The following is an 18526-nucleotide window of genomic DNA, read 5'->3' as shown; positions in this document are numbered from 1 at the left end:
CTGTCTCACTTCTATGGCTGGTTCAGTGCTTCTCCTAGTACGTTAGTTATTCACTGCACGAGAGGATGATGTAATTACTGGGTTATGCCTGAAGGCAGAATAATAAATTGCTGCACCATCCCCCAGCTGCTGTATATGAGTGATCCAGCTCAGGTGGATTAGTCATGTCTTGACTAAGCTCCGTGTAATGTCCAGCTCCGTTGTAATGGGGAACATTTACTTACACGTCCACGCGCGTTTCCCGAGGTGCATTCCCCGGCGAGAATGCACATCTGCTGCTATTCGCTGAGATCGTGCACCCGATTTCTTGCTCTTGTCGCTTCCCCGCTCAGGTCCACCGGAGTTCACCACCTTCTTCCCGGTGCATGTAAGTGCTTGGCTTGCGACACAATTTTGAAGTTAAATCCCGCTGTTTGTGCGAACCCGTCAGATCGTCCGACGGCCCGCCCCCCGATTTGTGTCGCATGAAAGCCGCCGCCAAAATCCAATCGTGTGACACAATGCCCTTCTAAATCCCTTAGTAAATAAGCCCAAATGTGTTTGTGTAGGCAGCCAGTCTGACCCAGCTTTCCCAAGTTCCTGAATGTTATTGTTTTTACGGCAAAACCACTCAACTCGGGGGTTAACCAATATATTATCCTGCATAGCTGATGGGTATGTTTGCTTCATAATTTCATATTGAAATCAAATAGTAGGTTTCCTTTAATGCTTTATAGTGGGATGTCAAAGTAGTTTGACTCCTTGTCATCTTCATGACTTTCTTGGATCATAATGCTGAATCTTCCAGAACATAGAAGGACATCATTGTGATCCTGATGTTGTCCTAAGTAACAGGTTTGTGTATATTTAAAACGTTTAACCTTTTCTTCTTTAATGTCCCTACTATATTCTTTGAGCACAACTTGCCTATAACTATCTCCACTATTATATTATTATAACTCCTCAATGGCTTTTGGGGCTTAGTATTTATCTTCATTCCCACACTCCACCTTAATCTCTTAACCTATTTTTTAGTTCTGGGATGTTTGGAAATGTGCAAAAATTTATAGCAAAGTGTAATATAGCCTTCTAGGCTTTAGAAGCACAACAGGGCTACTGTCAAATGTACAAATGTCTTTCAATATTTATTAAAGGGGGAATGCTTACATATATTATTTGGCAGACTTTACTCTAATTTATACACCCCTTTACCCATTCACGACTGCCATATGGCTATATACAGCCATGTCCATGCAGATGGCGCTTACGGTACATATACATCATGACAGAGGCCTACTCGAAAAAGATATAACTTTTGAAACGATGGCACCTAAAACACAGTTCTGGTGTTCTATTAAAAGGAGGATTGTGTTTCTATGAGTCACAAATCTAAAGAGGTTGAGGCAGTACAAATGTTTAACATAATTTGGTGAAGGTTGATTCAATTTTACTACTTATTACAATACAATGGGTTAACAATTAATAAGAATTACAAAAAAGTGTTTCTGTTTTAGACATCAGATAATTGATAAATCTATCCTATCAAGTTGAAGTCTCACATTGAAAGCAAAAAGAAAGCAAAAATTGTTATGATTTCATAAACCTATGTGGGAGATTTGGCCCAGTAGAGACCGTTGTAGCGGAGATACATGATGCAGTTCAAGACAGTGATAGCAAAGTTTTAGTCCAAAACAGGTCTCGCCTGTGTTTATTCCAGGAGCAGGTACAAAATAAAACAGCCTTCACATTTAGGCATCAAACATACAAAATCCTACCCGTCAGGGTGCTAACTAAACAGAGTTCCTCTAACTCACCACTAGAACATAAAAGATGTCGCTGCTCCAGGCACAGGGGTCAGGGGTCAGGGCTGTGTGCGCTCTCCAGCCTCCTGTCAGAGAGACAATGCTCTCAGCTCTGCTCAACAGCTTTATGCAGCCTGATTAGGCTGCTCCCATCACCTGTGTCCAAGGTGCTGGACAACACAACCTCAGCACTAAGACCTGGCATAGTAGGAAAACCCAGGGGAAACATACCGCCCATCCACAGTTAACCCCTTCAGTGTCTCACACCTGTTACAAAGATATCATCAGAAGAGCATAACAGAACTGCAAAAATTGACCTGGACATTCGGGCACCAATGACTTTGTCATTAAAGGGTTAACATTAAACCCCAATTGTTTCCATCACCTTTAACTAGGCAGTAAACATTGTGAGAGAGGTTGTCAGGGAAGGTGTACTGATGCATGGTCACAAGATGGGTAAAAGGAACCTTTCTCTTCCCAATGTTTGTTTTTTTGTTAAACATTAATCCAGTGTATCTGTTTGTAAAATACAAATATTCAAAAAGTGTTTTGCAAATAGTGATAAAATATAGTTACCTAACACACACAAATCCCACAAAGAAGCATGTATGCATCCACAAAGAGTCCAGACATACACTGTGTATTTTTAAGCTTTGTATTCATTATATGGTTATGAATTATATGTGGTTATATAAATGCAATATGCTGTAACCATCAACTTGAAAATCCAGATGCGCATAGAGTTCGCTGCTGCAGAATCCGCCAAATTATCCATTCTTGAGTTGTTTTGAGGGTATTCTATATCCACCACCCACACCTAGAGGCTTCAGCTACCTTCTAACTATCCAATTGGTCCCTGTGGAAAGTCTGCTTAAGCTGTCGCTGGTTCTGTTCAGGTTTTGTGGGACTGCATCTAGCGCTCCATCCCCCCTAGCCGATCAGCCTGCTGTGAACACAGACCATTCCCTAGGCGTCTGTCACTACTAGCTGGAAGTTATGCATGACTCTACAAGCGCCGCCCAGCCGAGTTGCCTCGGTGGAGCTACTTCTGGGTGTTGGAGAGCACCTATAAAGACCCTCTACCTGTAGATGCATCAGGAGTCTGCTGGTGTGAGACTCCAGGTATGGCCACCACCTTCTCTGCAAGATATGTAGTTACTTTATGCAATGTGGACAGTTGTGGACAATAAACATTTTTTCAATGCTATCACTGTATTAGCTGTTATGACATATGCGCAGAAATGCTCATCGCATTTATTATTCCTGTGAAATGAAACGGGAGACATAGAGATGCAATCTAGAGAAGTTAGAGGTCGCTATCCTAGAGGCAGGCATGTCAATGAATTAGCCCTAGAACTGGGTAGGTGTCTGAAAACATGTGGAAAGCGCCAGTGGTTCTTCTCCCTAAGTTGGGTAAAGATCCGCTACTAGCAGACTCTTAAAGGCCTTGACAGTGGACATTCAAGAAAGTCTACCATGAAAATCAAGAATGATCGATTTTTATCTCCTCATAGATCCAGGCACCATGACTGTGGTAATATTCTTATATTTGTTATCCATGGCCTCCTTTCTTCCAAAATCAAATTTTAAAGTTATGCCAATGAGCCTGAAGGGCCTTGGAGGGCTTGACCAGAGCCCCTCAGTGCTGCATATTCAGAGGTTTCTACAATGTGCAAAACATGTCTTGCCCAACCCCTTGCTCTCTCCCTCCCCCTCTTTTTGTGTAATCTAGCAGCAACAGGAAGTGCAGTGCTCTAGCCCATGAAACTGCAGAACTGAGGGCTTTCGCCCATCAAAATAATTACGTGCGTCTGTGCCTTTAAGACATTAAAGGGTGCCTTTAAGATTAGTGGACCCTGTGCCGCATCACTGTCGCTCCGTATCTAGTGCAGGACACAGGCGCTGCGTGATGACGCTGCCTGCGTCCCTGCAAAGTAGCCACTGCCGGAGGAAGACCCACCAAAAGTAGCGATCGACTTCACTGACAAGCGGCCTGCACAGCATCTCTGTAGGTAAGTATTAGTTTTATTATTTTAAAACTGGCCACATGTTTTATTGGAGCAGAGGGGTATTCACTGGAGGGTGGATACTAATATAGGGGCTGTATATAATATAACTTAAGGGCAGTGTATAATTTTCCTGGGAGGCATCTGTACATGGGAGGTGGATACTAATATGTGCGAGGGGGGGACTGTATATAATGAAACTGGGGGCATCTTTGTATTGGAGTTGGATACTTGTATGGGCTGCATATGTAGAACTCTAATTAAAATCTGTCCCTTATATACAGTCCTCAACAAGTTTACTTACATAAACTGGGGGTGTCTGTAGGGAACTATAATAATTAAACTTGGTGGCGGGGTGTATATAGAGTCTGGATGCTTATGGAGCGCTGTATACTGAGGCCTTTAAATAAGTTACAGAGGGGGTCTGTATATCAATAAATTAAAGGGTTGTATATTCATTTCTCATATTATATTATTAATTATATTAAATATTAATTACTAAATATAAAATTATTATTGGGTAATTTATATGTATATAAATTAGGGGTGACTGTACGGAAATGAATAATAACAGGGTGTCGTAGAAAGATTAGAGGACATTGTATATTAGGCTGCCCTCACGCAATGCATTACATATTTGTATATCTTGATGAGTTTTGCCTGATGCATTTGTACTCTGTTTGAAAGCACAATATAAAAGCATCATGTGAACACAGCCTTAGGGGGCTGTAAATTAATTTGTGGACGCTATATATGATATACAATAACTAATTAAATCGATTTACTCTAAGTGACTGTGGTATTTTTAGGGGCGGAGGGTGAAGATGTGTTGCATGGAGTTGGCCGGGAGAAATTGTAATGAAATCCTTATCCTGATCGAGCAGATTGTATCCTGTAAGGTACTAGATGTCACTATAGTCTGTGTCACCGACTGATAGTAATGTGTGGACAGCATCAGCCATGTAGTGTCAGCCACAGGGGGCCAGGGAATCATTGCCTTCTGATTGTTAGCCTGTGCCACTGTGTGAGGATGGAATCAATTGCAAGTAATTTTTGCAAGAATTCTTAGATCAGGTTGTAGGCGCTTTTTACATTTCCCATCACTCCCTCTGTAGTCCTGGACCCACCGTTCACCTCTTGATGTGTTATTATACACAGAGTTGTGAAATCACCTCAGTGGGAGATTATAATTTACACAGTGTTTCCCCCCCAAAGGAATGCACTGTGCCGTGATTCATTAAGATCGTGCGCCCGATATCGTGGATGTGTCGCTTCCCCGCTCAGATCCGCCGGAGTTCACCTTCTTCTTCCCAGTGCATGTAAGTGCTTGATCTTGCGACACAATTTGAAAGTTAAATCCCGAGCTCAATCTGAATCAGTCGGATTGTCTGACTGCTGCCCCCCGATTACTGTCAAATGAAAGTCAGCGCAGCTGTCCCTCAACCCGATCGTGTGCAACACAATCCCCAGTTCAGTGATATTGTGCAAATCCCGAAAACGTCAGATTATCCGGAAAAAGTGCTGACAATTCGTAAGTAAGCCCCATTGTATGGCTCTTGCAGAATTATATTTTAAAATATGTGGCGCTTATGGCTCTCTCAGCCAAAAAGGTTCCTGACTCCTGCTTTACACTATAGTTACTTGTTAGATGCTCACTTAGGGGGTCTCCGCACTGAGCACCTGTGAATAGGGCCTAACTTTATTTTGTGGGAAAACCCCTTTAATGTGTGGCTCTTCCAAAAGCCTTACCCTGGCTTCCATTCTATTAACAGATGTTGTTGCATACATTGTGTCGGAGGGTTATTGTTCTATAGAGCAAGACAGTCTCCTGCACTATTTGATCTTTTAAAGGAGCAGTGTTGTTACCTCAAAAGTTCACTTTTCTTCTGATGCCTCAGGGCATGGTCTTTTGTTTTCATCTGAAAATGAGATTATGGGATGGGGGAATCTATGCGGTCAATGTTTGAGTTTTTTTTTAAATCTTTAAAACTCAAAAAAAATGTGATATAAAAGGACCATTTACATTGAACATCAGATGGAAACACTGTTTATTTTTACACTTGTTATTGATTACATTTTTTGCATTCACATCTTAATATAGTATAGCAACACCATTCCCGTGTTGTACAAAATATATCTATCAAACACTTCAAATAAAATATTTTGGCTGATGGTATTCTAAAACATAGTAAACCCCTTACTGCTATGGAATGCAGGCACTCCATTAACCTGTCACTAGGCTTTACCCCACTTAATTGCTAGCTTCCACAGTTAGGGTATTAAAAATCTTCTAAGGATCCCCTCTTTTATGTGAAATCTCATGTTTACATATAAAAAGTCACCCCCAAAGTCAGGCAAGTATGACTCTTCTCGCCTCATTTTCACATTAGACACAAAGTCAACTTTAGTGGTTGCATGGGTAGTGTCACTTCTGAATCTCTCTTTGGTTATATAGCACCTAATAACATGTTTTTTGTGTCATATTAAAGTTAAGATTCTCATCTTTCAGATCCCATTCCAGCTCATGTTTCTGTATGCTACATAATAGGACATACAGGCAGTTAAAAAAAATGCAGCAACCAGATCTTTATCTGCTGCTTGCATTCCCAACTATATTTTTAACTGTTTGTACCTCTGGTTCTGTAGCTTACATCCCCTGACCTGAATATGAAAAATTAGATCAGGATGAGCCAGTAGCTTGTTTCCAGGTATTAGACAAAGGTAGTAGAGAACCGGTACTTCTGAAGTGACACCACCCCTGTAAGCACTAAATGTGACTCCTGTCATTATATGAAAATGAGATGTGGAGAGTTATATTTACCTCACTTTGGGGAGATTTTTTTTTTTTATATGTTAGCGGGAGAGATTTCACATAAGAGGGAACTTTAGATAGGAAATTTCATTCCCTACCTAAAGGGAATAGTAGTTTAGAGGTGTAAAACCTGGTGCCGTATCCAAGCACTCAGTGTGGTTGGCTTGTGATCAAAGGCTCAATTGGCCTCATGGTAGATGCTGCACTGTCTGCCCCTCACAGTGTAAACACAGGGACACTGAGGTGAAAGCAACTGCCTATGGGGGAGATTTATCAATAGTGTCTGAGAGAAGAACTGTTCTAGTTACCCATGGCAACCAATCAGAGCTCAGCTTTCTTTTTTTTAAAACATCTGTTTTTAAAACAGTTTTATTTTTTAAACAGTTGAAAGAAGGAGGGCAAATTCGTAGCTTGTAGCTTCTCTCCAGGGTCTCTCTGTAGAAGAATGGTGGGTCCACAATGAGGACCTCCAAATACATTGTAGTTCTGTCAACACCTTCTTGCTTTTCCCGCAGTTCCACACAGCCAAAATGTCGCTTTAATACAGTGCTGAGAGAAGCATCTCTAAAGTTGTCTGGGAGTTCAGGTGGATTTGGTCCTATTTGGTGAACTCTGTCCTGGAGCGATGGTCTGAGTGCCCACAGAAATGGCTTTGAGTGCCACCTCTGGCACCCGTGCCATAGGTTCGCCACCACTGCCCTAAGGTAACAAGCATTCCTTTGGTGACAGTCAACCACCCCTAAATGTGGGGGTAGATGACCTTTAACTCTACTACTACTGTCAGATTCCTGTGTTAAACTTTTTGATCACGTTTTATTAAAACATTAGGGGGGGGGGGGGAATGTGTCGATTCAGACATTTTTATGGTTGGAAGAAAATGTGCTATCCCTATCTGCTATTCGCATTAAAGGATCAAACAATGCAGCGGCATATTTCCTAGGCATAGAAAACCTTAACACAATTTAATAGCGTCTTAATAAACAAAATTTTTCCTTACAGAGAAGTTGGGACTACCCTTGTGGAACAGCATAACTAAGTTGTTTTTTTCTTGCAAAAATGTATAGTGCAGGTGATAGTAGTACATTATAACATAGTCCATTAAATAGCAATTTCTCTGTGCTTTTTTTGTTTTTTTTTTCTCCTGCAGTGGGAAGTGTATCTAAAGTCCCATACCCAGCGCAGAGTTAAGGAATGTAGGCTAAAGATTAACTCTTTGCATACGCAGGGAGTGGTTTATATGACAATTCATCTCTCTAAGGGTTTATTCACACGCGGGTATACCGCCGGGTGCTGGAGAGGAGGAGGAGGAGGAGGGGTGACCCCTCCTCCCTCCATAGAAAACGGCCACGCACGGCCACATGTGTGGCACTGTATCCCCGCCTTGCCGCTATTGCCGTCTATGGGGACGTACATGCGGCCGCAAAATTGCGGCCGCATATACATCCCCGCAGACGGCCATGTGAATTTACTCTTAGGAGATAAGATTATCCAATGACTGTCTGTGACAAGTAAAATCCTTTCAACAAGTCGAAGACATAAATCACAAAAGCCAAACCTTAAAAACTGCTTTTCTAATGGCCGAAAATTGGGGCAAATCAAAGCTTTATTAAACACACCATATGCGCTCACGCAACGGCTTACGAGTAAATCTCTTGCAGTAGCAGGCGCCTGGCTGTGGTCACCGCATTACTGCTGCCTCTGGACCACAGAAGGAGCTGGGCAAACCCTTTAAAATCTAACACCAAGGACTCATACAGACAAGGAAAATAGATCTCCAAAAAGAGGATACCTTATTTTACTTGGACAATGACCACCTCATGTGCCAAAATAGGGGGAACCTCCTTAGATCAAATATGCAAAGTATTAGTTATTTGACCTAAATGTAAAAAAAAAGAAATTTTCAAAATTCTTTTGCCTTCACTTTTAGGGTATGTTTGCACATACAATGTACAGCAATAAAACTGTATTGCATTCTTTTGGTAAAATACTGGTATTCATATTCGGGATTCGGGATACTTGGAAACTGGTAAGCAAATCAAAGATAATGTCGCCCATACTGCAGTTGCGCTTGACTGCAAGACTTGAAATGTTAACACTCACTATACAGGGTTTAAAACCATATTCCCTGCTTGTATGACACTCAATGTTAAGAGGTAAAAGAGGTTATCTACTGCCACCAAATAATTGATATTGTTTGTGTAAGGAAAAGTTATACAATTTTCCAATTTACTTTCTGTATCAATTCCTTGTGGTTTTCGACATATCTGCTTGCTGCCATGCTATAGGAACCTTAAATGTTTACTTCCAGTCGTTTACTTCCAATCTATCCATGGTCATGTTATGGCACAGCTCATTATATCACACGGCTCATATTACTCTCTGTGATACTAAAAGCTTGTGCACCTACATGTCCATCACAAGGTCAGATGTCTATCCACTGGAACTAAACATAGAAGCTTTCTACAGCAGAAAACTGAGTAATTAAGCTGTGGGTTTAGAATCTGCCAAATGTTGATTTTCTTCTTTTAAATATACTGAGTATTAATTTATGCATCTGTTTCCTGAGTTTCTAGACATCACTCCTGTCTAGTCTTCATTTGTTGTATTCCTCCTTTCTTAAGCTATGCATCATAAGCGTTCTGTTTTTAACCTGTTTTGTTTGCCTTTCCATATTTAATGTCACACCCTTCCGAAGCGATGTCGTTGTGACAGGCTTTGGAGCACCTTGCAGGGTGTGTCCACATGACGACTAGTGTCTAGTGTCATTCTGTTGCTCTGCAATCTGCTGTCAGTGAGAGAGGCTTGATTCTTCATAATGCACCATTTATTTGACTGCCTCGCCTGCTTATCTGAGTGAACTGTAGTGCTATCCTGAGGAGGCTGCTGTTTAGCAACTTACCTTACTTCTCTACTCTACCCACAAGTGAAGATAACTACAAAGAAACTTTCCTAGAAAACTGTGATTTACTCAAGACTATCCAGAGAGAGATTATTGCACATCCAAGGGACCACAGAAAAAATTGTGATTTCGGAAAAATACATTAGAAAAGGAATACAGAAACACAGTTTATTGGAGAGACGTAAGTTCCATTACAGACATTGTGGATGCCAGGTGGGTTTTTAGAAACTTATTTGACCTTCTTTATAAGGGAAGTCCTTTTATCATACTACAGAACCTGCTAAATGTGGATGCTTTGTCAGAATATCTGTCTCAAGTTCAAAACCTTTAAACTTCAGTGACTTCCTGGAGATCCACATACCTTCACAGGCATACCCCGCTGATAACATCTCACTTCAGTACTGAAGAATCAAGAAACCGAGGAACCTAGCGACACCTTTTTATTCTGTACAGTGCGAGTCTTCGTGTTTTCACAATGGGGACCTTTATTGGACACATTTCACCTGGGCTAGCATTTTTATCATTTGGCTTACTCTATACTATTCGCTATTCCTGGATGGTGCTAAATGGATGTCGGCTTCAATATGGTCCTCGAAACTACACAAACCAAAAATTTTGGAAGACTTTGCCTGTAGAAGCAATAATGAAATTGATTTATGGTTTTACGGCTGTTTTAGGGGAGTTTTTCTTTCCTCCTGGAGTTCAGAAATTACGATTCTTCCGATCAGGTGATCCTGAATATCATTTCCAACACCCTAATGAATGGCAACATGCTACTATGTATGGGTACTTCTGTGTAAGTGGCATATTTGATATTGTGAGCCAGTGTTGTCTCCAGAAACGTTGTCCATTGCTTGAACATGCTGGAGTGACTGCTGGCTTTTGCATTACAACTCTTCTCCTTATGTCTCATGGTCATGGAAAGGATGCAGTGGAAGTACAAGTTCACTATCTTCTATTTCTCACAACGGCTTTGACTTCACTAATAATGATTGTGGAAATCTGGCAGCCAAATCACCGTAGACTTTGGTTTACTAAAGCGTGGCTAGTGAACGTACAAGGGACATGGTTGCTTCATGCGGCTTTTATCTTATATAAGCCACCAACAGGACATGCTTGGGATTCCCGAGATCCTGCAAATCTCATGTTTCTTACCACCTTTTACTGTTGGCATCTAGCACTGGATGCAGGGCTAATGGGTGTGTTGTTCTGTATAAGTCTTGTTGTACACAGGCGCTGGGGTAACAGACTGGGAAGAGATTGCTACCAGTTGGCTGGGGATAAAGGTGAACTGGCAAAGCTCACTGGGGAGGAGGGAGAAGATGAATTGTAATCTGATGGCTAAAATGAACAGTATACATTGGGATTTTAATGCACTGCACTGCATTGTTTTATAATAAATATTTTATTACAGCCATTTACAATTGTGTTAATAGTAAGAAACAACAAATGCAAAAAAAAAATTGTTAGGGCTGTGATATACACTTCATTGGATCCACACCCCACACTTCTGGTCTTATCTTTAATGAGGACATGAACCTTGACATGAATTGTTGGTGGATGGAGAATCGGGAGATTACAACCCAGTGTGCAAATAGGTGCCAATAACCTGAAATACACTCTGTGTTATAAAAATAGTACACGTGTAATCTCTCTCTCTCTCACACACTGCAACGGAGTCCTAATTTAATCATTTAAAAGACCACACATTATTTTTTATGTGTTACATTCACAACTTATTTAGACTTGGTATGACTGGCAGGGGATTATTTTGTGTAATGACTCTAATGACCTATCACCTCTGCCACTTACAGGTAAAACTAGTTATAAACATGTTTCACATTTATTCTAATGATATAATAACAGTGTAGTGAAGTTTTGAAATCATCCTGTCGGGTGTTTAGTCTCTGGCTGTAGAAATTATATTTCTATTCTCTGACAGGACGGGGTTGAGTCTTGAAAACATATCTTTGTTGCAGCGGCTTTTTTTGGCATCTGACCTATTTAATTGCAAACAGAAAAGTGAGTGTGCGAGCTTTTTGCAAGCGTGCATTGATCCTAATTGTGTGCAGTGTCCAAAGTGGGATTTAGGATTAAGGGACTAAAGCTTTAGGGACTTTATCAGGTAACTGCCGTTTTTGTTTGTGGTATTCTGTGGATTCTTCTTTTCTTCTGTATTCCTCTTGTATTCCCCATTAGAACAATGGACTCCATAAGTGGCAATGCTACACAGTGCACATCCTTTGCCATGTATGATTTCCTTGAACAACCATTTTAGGGGGAATACTGCTGTGCGGCATGTGTGAAAATTGCTCACATGGAAGCCCAGATTCTATATGAGCAAGGTTCAAGGCTGTGGGTGAATGACAGTAGGGAGCAAAGTTTGCAACTAGGGGACTGTCTACTCCAGTAAGAAGGGAATTGGAGCTCAGCCAAGATCAGACAGGTGATGGTAGTTGAAGATGTCATTATTAGGGGAACCGACAGAGCAATCTGTCACAAAGACCATGCATTGTTTGCTGAGTGCTCAGGCTTGGCTTGTTGTGGATCGGGTTGAACGTTTACTGGGAGGGGCTAGTGAGTGTCCAGCGCTTATGGTGCATGTTGGTACCAATGAAAAACTAATAGGTAGGTGGAAGGTCCTTAAATGATTTCAGGGTCTTGGGCAAGGACCTCAATGGAAGTGTTCTCTTAAATACTACCTGTACCAAATGCCACACTAGAAAGGCAGCGGGAGATTAGGGAGGTAAATAAGTGGAAATGGTTTGTGCTGGAAGGGTTTGGGTTCATGGAGAACTGGGCTAACTTTGCTGTCGGCTACAGGCTATACAGTAGGGATGGGCTGCACCTCAATGGGGAGGGTGTAGCTGTTTTGGGAGAAAATGGCTAGAAGGTTGGAGGAGTGTTTAAATTAGAGACTTGTGGGGAGGGCAACTACACTTGTGCAGGGCAAGAAGACCGTGTAGATGGGGAACTGGGAAGAGTCATGGTACATGGGGGAGGAAGGTGGCCTTGGATAAGATCAGGCAATAAGAGCCAAATGAATAAGGATAGGGAAAACCATATAAAGTGCATGTACACAAATGCCAGAAGCCTCACAAGCAAAATGAAGGAACTGGAACTCTTAATGTTGGAGGACAAATATGATATAGTTGGTATCCGTGAGACATGGCTGGACAGTAGCTATGGCTGGGCTGTTAGTATAGATCAGTGATGGCGAACCTTTTAGCGACCGAGTGCCCAAAAAGCAACCCTAAACCCCCCTTATTTATCATGAGGTGCCAACCAAAATTAAAGCAGTAACTTACAGCTCCCTGTTCTTCAACAATCATATTGGCCTGCTGAGGACAGCAACACAGTAGAAAGATAGAAAATTTGCATAATTTTATCTTCTTTCCAGTGTCCCTCTGTACACAGAGAGTCGCGGGGCCAGCAAGAGGTCCTCCAAAGATAATTTGGCCCTGTCTACTCATTCTTCCTCTTCCTACAGTCCCAAGTAGCCAAGTAAGTATCAAAATATCACTGAAAGCTGCATCTTTTAAGTTGCTTGGAACTGCAGAAGGATTCTATGAGTCCTGTCTGGTGTGCTGGTGCGATGGCCCGGGTGCCCACAGAAAGGGCCCTGAGTGCCGCCTCTGGCACCCGTGCCATAGATTCGCCACCACAGCTATAGATGGTTATAGTCTTTTTAGCAATTATTGTATAAATCACAGTGAGAGGTTTGTTTATATGTGAAATCTTTCCTCACACCTGTCCTGCGCGATGACATTGGTGACCAAATGAAAATGTGGAGATAAGGGGAGGGAAAAAGAATAATAAATTAAGGGTTTGTTATAAGACTCCAAATACAATGGAGGAAGCGGAGGAAATGCTGATAAGTCAAATGGATGGGGCTTTAAAGCATGGTGAAGTACTTATCATGGGGGACTTCAATTATCCCGATATTGACTGGGAAGCAGAAACCTGCAAGGTAGCAGGTTTTTGTCAACAAAAAAAGACAATTAGTTGTCACAACTAGTCCTGGAGTCAACAAGAAGTGGGCACTGCTGGACCTTATACTAACCAATACCTGACAGGGTATCAAAATTACATTTTGGGGAACCTGGATAATAGTGACCTCAATATCATATATTTCCATGGCGTCCCCCATGACGGCCCCAACTGGAGGATGACCCTTGACCTCTGTAGGGACAGGAAGCAGAGAGGTTAAATGCCCCTCCCCTGCATCCACACTCCAGTGGCTTCCTGTCCCTACACAGGGCAGGGTGTAGAGAGGAAAATTCTCTCCTCGCTTCCCATTAGTTGGGACAGTGAGGGGGAGCACCATGGCGCGGGACCTATCCCTTACCCAGCTCAGTTCCGGGCCTCGATCGGGTCACAGCCCTTTCCTCTGCCCATCAGGAACTGCGTCTTCTCCGGCTCTGCACAATCACCAAAGGAGTTTTTTTTTATCTAGACCTCATTGTGACTGGGTTTAAATTGAATATAACACAAAGAAAAAAATGTCCTATTGGGACACGTGAACCCATTAGTCACTAAAATGTAACTTTTATTAATTTTTGATAAAAGATAGATCAATTTCGTCCAATATTACGTTTAAAAGTTTACAGAGTGCAAGGGCTATAGTTTACACCATAACTGGGTGATCAAGGTCTATCAGGCAGCATTCATCAACTCCGACTGGTTAAAGGGGACTGGTAATGTGCACAGACCCTGAGCATGGGGTTACAGAGCTGTGCCCACAGCTCCTGGAGCCAAGGACACCCGGACGCGCGGTCTTCGCGCTCCCACGCACTCCGACCGGCCCTGGCGTCGACTTCCAGTGGAGTGATGAAACCGGATGTGACGTCAAAGCCGCACGACCCGGAAGCAGGATCGTGGGGCGGTAAGTTTAAATAGCTCTAGCGTGGTAATCGCGTTGATCTGAGGTCTAATCTTCATACTGGAGTGTACCTCTAACCTGCTGCTTGCAAGCTTAAGGTTTTTCTGGCGATTATTCAGGTCGTTTTTTTTCCTTGCATCTTTTTGAGCTACACACACCTGTATTTCTATGTTTGTGTATTCTAACATGGGCCACATTTACTTTATAGACCCTGGTGGATCTCTCCTGGCTTTCCCGTACCAGGTAAAATCCTACCCTTTAACCATTGCAGTGCTGATCTCCAGGCCTTCAATTGTTATTGTTACATTCTAGGCTGGCTGGTTACTGTAGTCCTTCTAGGAGCATGGAACCCTGCAATTTGGAGGCCTTAGGTTTGGACCTCATATTCCCACCTCCTGTGAGTAGGGGTTAAAGGGATAGGGTGGTGGGTCACCCGCATGTCCCATTTATAGCACTTCCTTATTTGTGCTCTCCTCGATAGGATCCCAAGGAAAAGGATAAAGGCCGTGCTAAGGAGCAATCCTCCTCTGAAAGAAAGAAAACGGCTCATAAAAAATGCAACATGTGTTTTGAAAAACTGCCGAGTGCATATAAGAAACCTGTGTGCAAAAAATGCCTGGATAATTTGCTTTGTGAGGAAAGGACCTCATTCATGGATGAGATGTGCAGTTTTATCCAGGAGGAAGTCCGATCATCTGTTTCATCATCCTAGGCTGCCTTTACCCCCCAGGAGCCACCTCAAAAGCGACAGAGGATAGTGGATTCATCTTCAGACCCCGCTTCAGATTCTGAAGGAGCTACGGTCAGGGATTCTTTGGAGTTTGATACATCCCCCTCTACCTCTGCAAATAAGATGGAGTCAACGTATTTACTGGCCTCTGAAGACCTAGAGCCCCTAGGTAGAAGGAGGTAGAAGAGACGCAGTCCATTCAGGATGAACTCTTCAGTCTGCTTAAAGTTAAGAAGAGGCGTGTATTCCCAGTTAACAACACACTCAAAGATCTGATTCTGGAGGAATGGAGGGATCCGGAAAATAACATTTCTTTATCCAAAGAATTTAGGAACCGCCTTTCATTTGATGAAGAGTAAGCCAGGCTATGGAATTCAGGTCACCAAGATGACCAAGAAGACCGACTTGCCTTTTGAGGACACTACCCAGTTGAAGGACCCATTGGATAGAAAGGCAGATAGCCTGTTGAAAAAGAGCTGGGAGTGTTCCATGCTGAACCTAAAGTCCAACATCGCTACAACATCTGTAGCTCGCACCCTGTTCCACTGGGTAATGGAGTTGGAGAAGCATGTAAGGGATGGAACACCAAGGGATCTATTGCTTAATACCTTCTCAACCCTGAAGCAGCCACAGCTTTCATTATGGACGCCTCAGCGGAAGGGGTGAGGATTAGTGCCAAGGAAAGAGCTCTATCCAACTCAGTGAGAAGTTCCCTCTGGTTGCGTCAGTGGAGTGGAGACTTAAGGTCTAAGTCTAAGTTGTGCGGCATCCCATTCGAGGGAGAGTACATGTTTGGACCCGAATTGGACACCATCCTGGAAAAGGCGGCGGATAAGAAGGGCTTCCCAGAATCCAGGACCAATCTGAGGAAACCTTCCTTTCGTGACCCCAAAGACAGGAGACAGTCGTTTAGGGGTAAGGGTAATCAAGGAAGGTGGAGCTACCCCAAAGGTGGAAGAGGCAGGGGGTTTCTCCTCAGTGCCAGTAACTCCGCCCCAAGTTTCAGGAAGACTGTTGAAATTTCATCAACAATGGAGCGAGATAACGTCAAACCCCTGGATCCTATCTATCCTCCAGGACGGCTACAAGATAGAATTGACCGCTCTTCCTCCCACAAAATACGTCCTAACCAGGCAACCTTCTCGGGATCTGTTACTCCAACTCTGGACAGAAATGCAGAAATTAATAGAGCTGGATGTGATTATCCCCGTACCTCCGGAACGTTGTTCACCATTGTTCCTCATAAAAAAGCCGAATGGGAAGTACAGAATGATCTGCAACCTGAAAGGCTTAAACAAGTATGTCCACTACAGAAGGTTCAAAATGGAGACCGTCTCTTCAGCTTCAGCTCTAATCCAACACCAGGCGTTCATGTGCACGATAGAACTGAAGGACACCTACTACCACGTCCCAATATACCCCAACTCGCAGAAGTTTCTCAGGTTTGCAGTTCTGTCACCAGAAGGCAAGGAAGTTCACTTTCAGTACAAAGCCCTTCCCTTCGGAATATCCTCTGCACCGAGAACTTTTTCGAAGATAATGGTCGAGGTAGTAGCGTTCCTGAGAAAAGAAGGAATATCCATCATTCCATACCTGGTAGTAAGTGCTTCAAGACAAGAGCTGATTCTTCACAGAGATGTCACCAGAGATGTCCAGCTAGGCTGGATTATCAACACAGAAAAATACAACCTAGACCTGAGCATGAATGTAGTATTCCTAGGAGTACTAATAGACTCCACACAACAAATGTCCTTTCTCCTGTCGGAAAAAAGAGAAACTAATTCTTCAGGTAAAGATATTCCAGAAGAAGAAATGCTGCTCCATAAGAGAAGCGATGAGAATCCTTGGACTCATGACTGCATGCATCCAGTGCGTGCAATGGAGTCAAAGCCACACAAGGACACTACAAACCTGGGTGCTGTCTTCCTGGGACAAAGATCCTCGTCACCTAAACCAGAAGGTGGAAATTCCCCTTTCAGTCACACAATCCATGGACTGGTGGACAGATCTGGCAAATCTGAGGAAAAGTGTACTCTGGCATCCTTGGCCAGTTACAGTTATACAGACGGATGCAAGTCAGTAGGGATGGGGAGCGATTGTTGCAAATCATCCTGTTCAAGGACTGGGGCCAGATTCGGTAAAATCCCGTTCCTCAAATTATCGGGAATTAAGAGCTGTGCTAGAAACCTTAAGATCCAGCACACAAATGCTGAGGGGGAAGCACGTCAGGATATTCTTGGACAACGTCACTACGGTGGCATACTTACGTCACCAAGGGGGAACCAAAAATCCGGATCTCCTGGCACTTTCAAGCAAGATCTTTGCCTGGGCAGAGGACAATCTTCAATCCCTCTCCTCCATTCACCTCAAGGGGGAAGAAAATCAGGCGGCAGACTTCCTCAGTCAGAGAAAAATCGATCAGAACGAGTGGTGTCTGAACGAGGACATCTTCCTTCAGTTAATAAAGAGGTGGGGACATCCGTCAATAGACCTGTTTGCCTCCAGCAAGAACGCAAAGCTCCCGCGTTTCTTCTCTCTGGAACCCACAGTTCCCTTCAGCCAAAGGGACGCATTCAGCCAGTCCTGGGGAGGGGGGGGGGGGGCTGTTACTGTATGCCTTTCCCCCAATACCTCTCGTGTCCCGAGTCATACAAAAAATCAGGGAAGACCGGGCGGAAGTTATCCTTGTCGTTCCTTGGTGGCCAAAAAGGAACTGGTTTCCTTGGCTAAAGAAGATGGCACTGGCAGATCCATTCCTGCTCCCGCCTCGTCCCGATCTCCTGTTCCAGGGTCCAGTCCTTCATCCCAATCCGTAGGCTCTCCAGCTCGCTGCATGGATCCTGAAAGGAAGATACTAACAGCCCAGGGGCTATCCGACAAGGTAATCTCCACGATGAAAGCCAGTCGTAAGGTGGTCACCCACAGAATTTACTCCAGAATATGGATGAAATTCGTGTCCTTTTGAGGCTCAGTTCCTCCTAACCAGTTGTCCCCTAACATATCGGAGATACTGGATTTCCTGCAAGCAGGATTTGATAAAAGGCTGAAGACAAGTTCGCTCAAGGTCCAGGTGCCGGCCCTTAATGCTTTCTTTGATACCTCCCTGGCGGAGCACAAGTGGATCCAGAGGTTCGTGAAAGCTACTTCCAGGTTAAGGCCTCGCTTAAAACAAAACATCCCAAACTGGGATATGTCTCTGGTGTTGAATCACCTGATGGGGCCTCCATTTGAGCCTTTAGAGAATACTGACCTTAGAAGCCTAACCCTTAATCTGACCTTTCTTATAGCCACAACCTCAGCTAGACGGCTAGGGGAGATTCAGGCTCTCTCACTCAGAAAGCCCTATCTTAGAGTTCTGGAAGATAGAGTAATTCTAACTCTAGATAAGACTTTCGCACCCAAGGTGTCTTCCAGTT

At 43.2% G+C, this 18526-nt stretch overlaps 2 protein-coding genes across 2 annotated transcripts in view; both read left to right on the top strand.

Moving 5' to 3' along the window:
* The window catches only part of LOC140122018 (major facilitator superfamily domain-containing protein 8-like), a 69034-nt gene that overhangs the window by 35418 nt on the left and 15090 nt on the right, over nucleotides 1–18526 (top strand). The gene's annotated exons all lie outside the window — the stretch shown is intronic.
* On the top strand, nucleotides 8432–11082 carry LOC140122017 (transmembrane epididymal protein 1A-like). The gene is made up of 2 exons (XM_072142360.1): nucleotides 8432–9679; nucleotides 9773–11082. The coding sequence occupies exon 2, from the start codon at nucleotides 9974–9976 to the stop codon at nucleotides 10829–10831; it is 858 nt and encodes a 285-aa protein (XP_071998461.1). The 5' UTR covers nucleotides 8432–9679; nucleotides 9773–9973; the 3' UTR covers nucleotides 10832–11082.

This window comes from Engystomops pustulosus, chromosome 3 (assembly GCF_040894005.1).
Source record: "Engystomops pustulosus chromosome 3, aEngPut4.maternal, whole genome shotgun sequence".
In the NCBI taxonomy this organism is placed as follows: Eukaryota; Metazoa; Chordata; class Amphibia; order Anura; family Leptodactylidae; genus Engystomops; species Engystomops pustulosus.
Note: the sequence above shows the minus strand (reverse complement) of the source record. Positions and strands in the feature narration are given on the sequence as shown.

Coding starts and splice junctions, on each gene's coding strand:
- LOC140122017 (XM_072142360.1), top strand. CDS start 9,974: ATGGGGACCTTTATTGGACACATTTCACCTGGGCTAGCATTTTTATCA.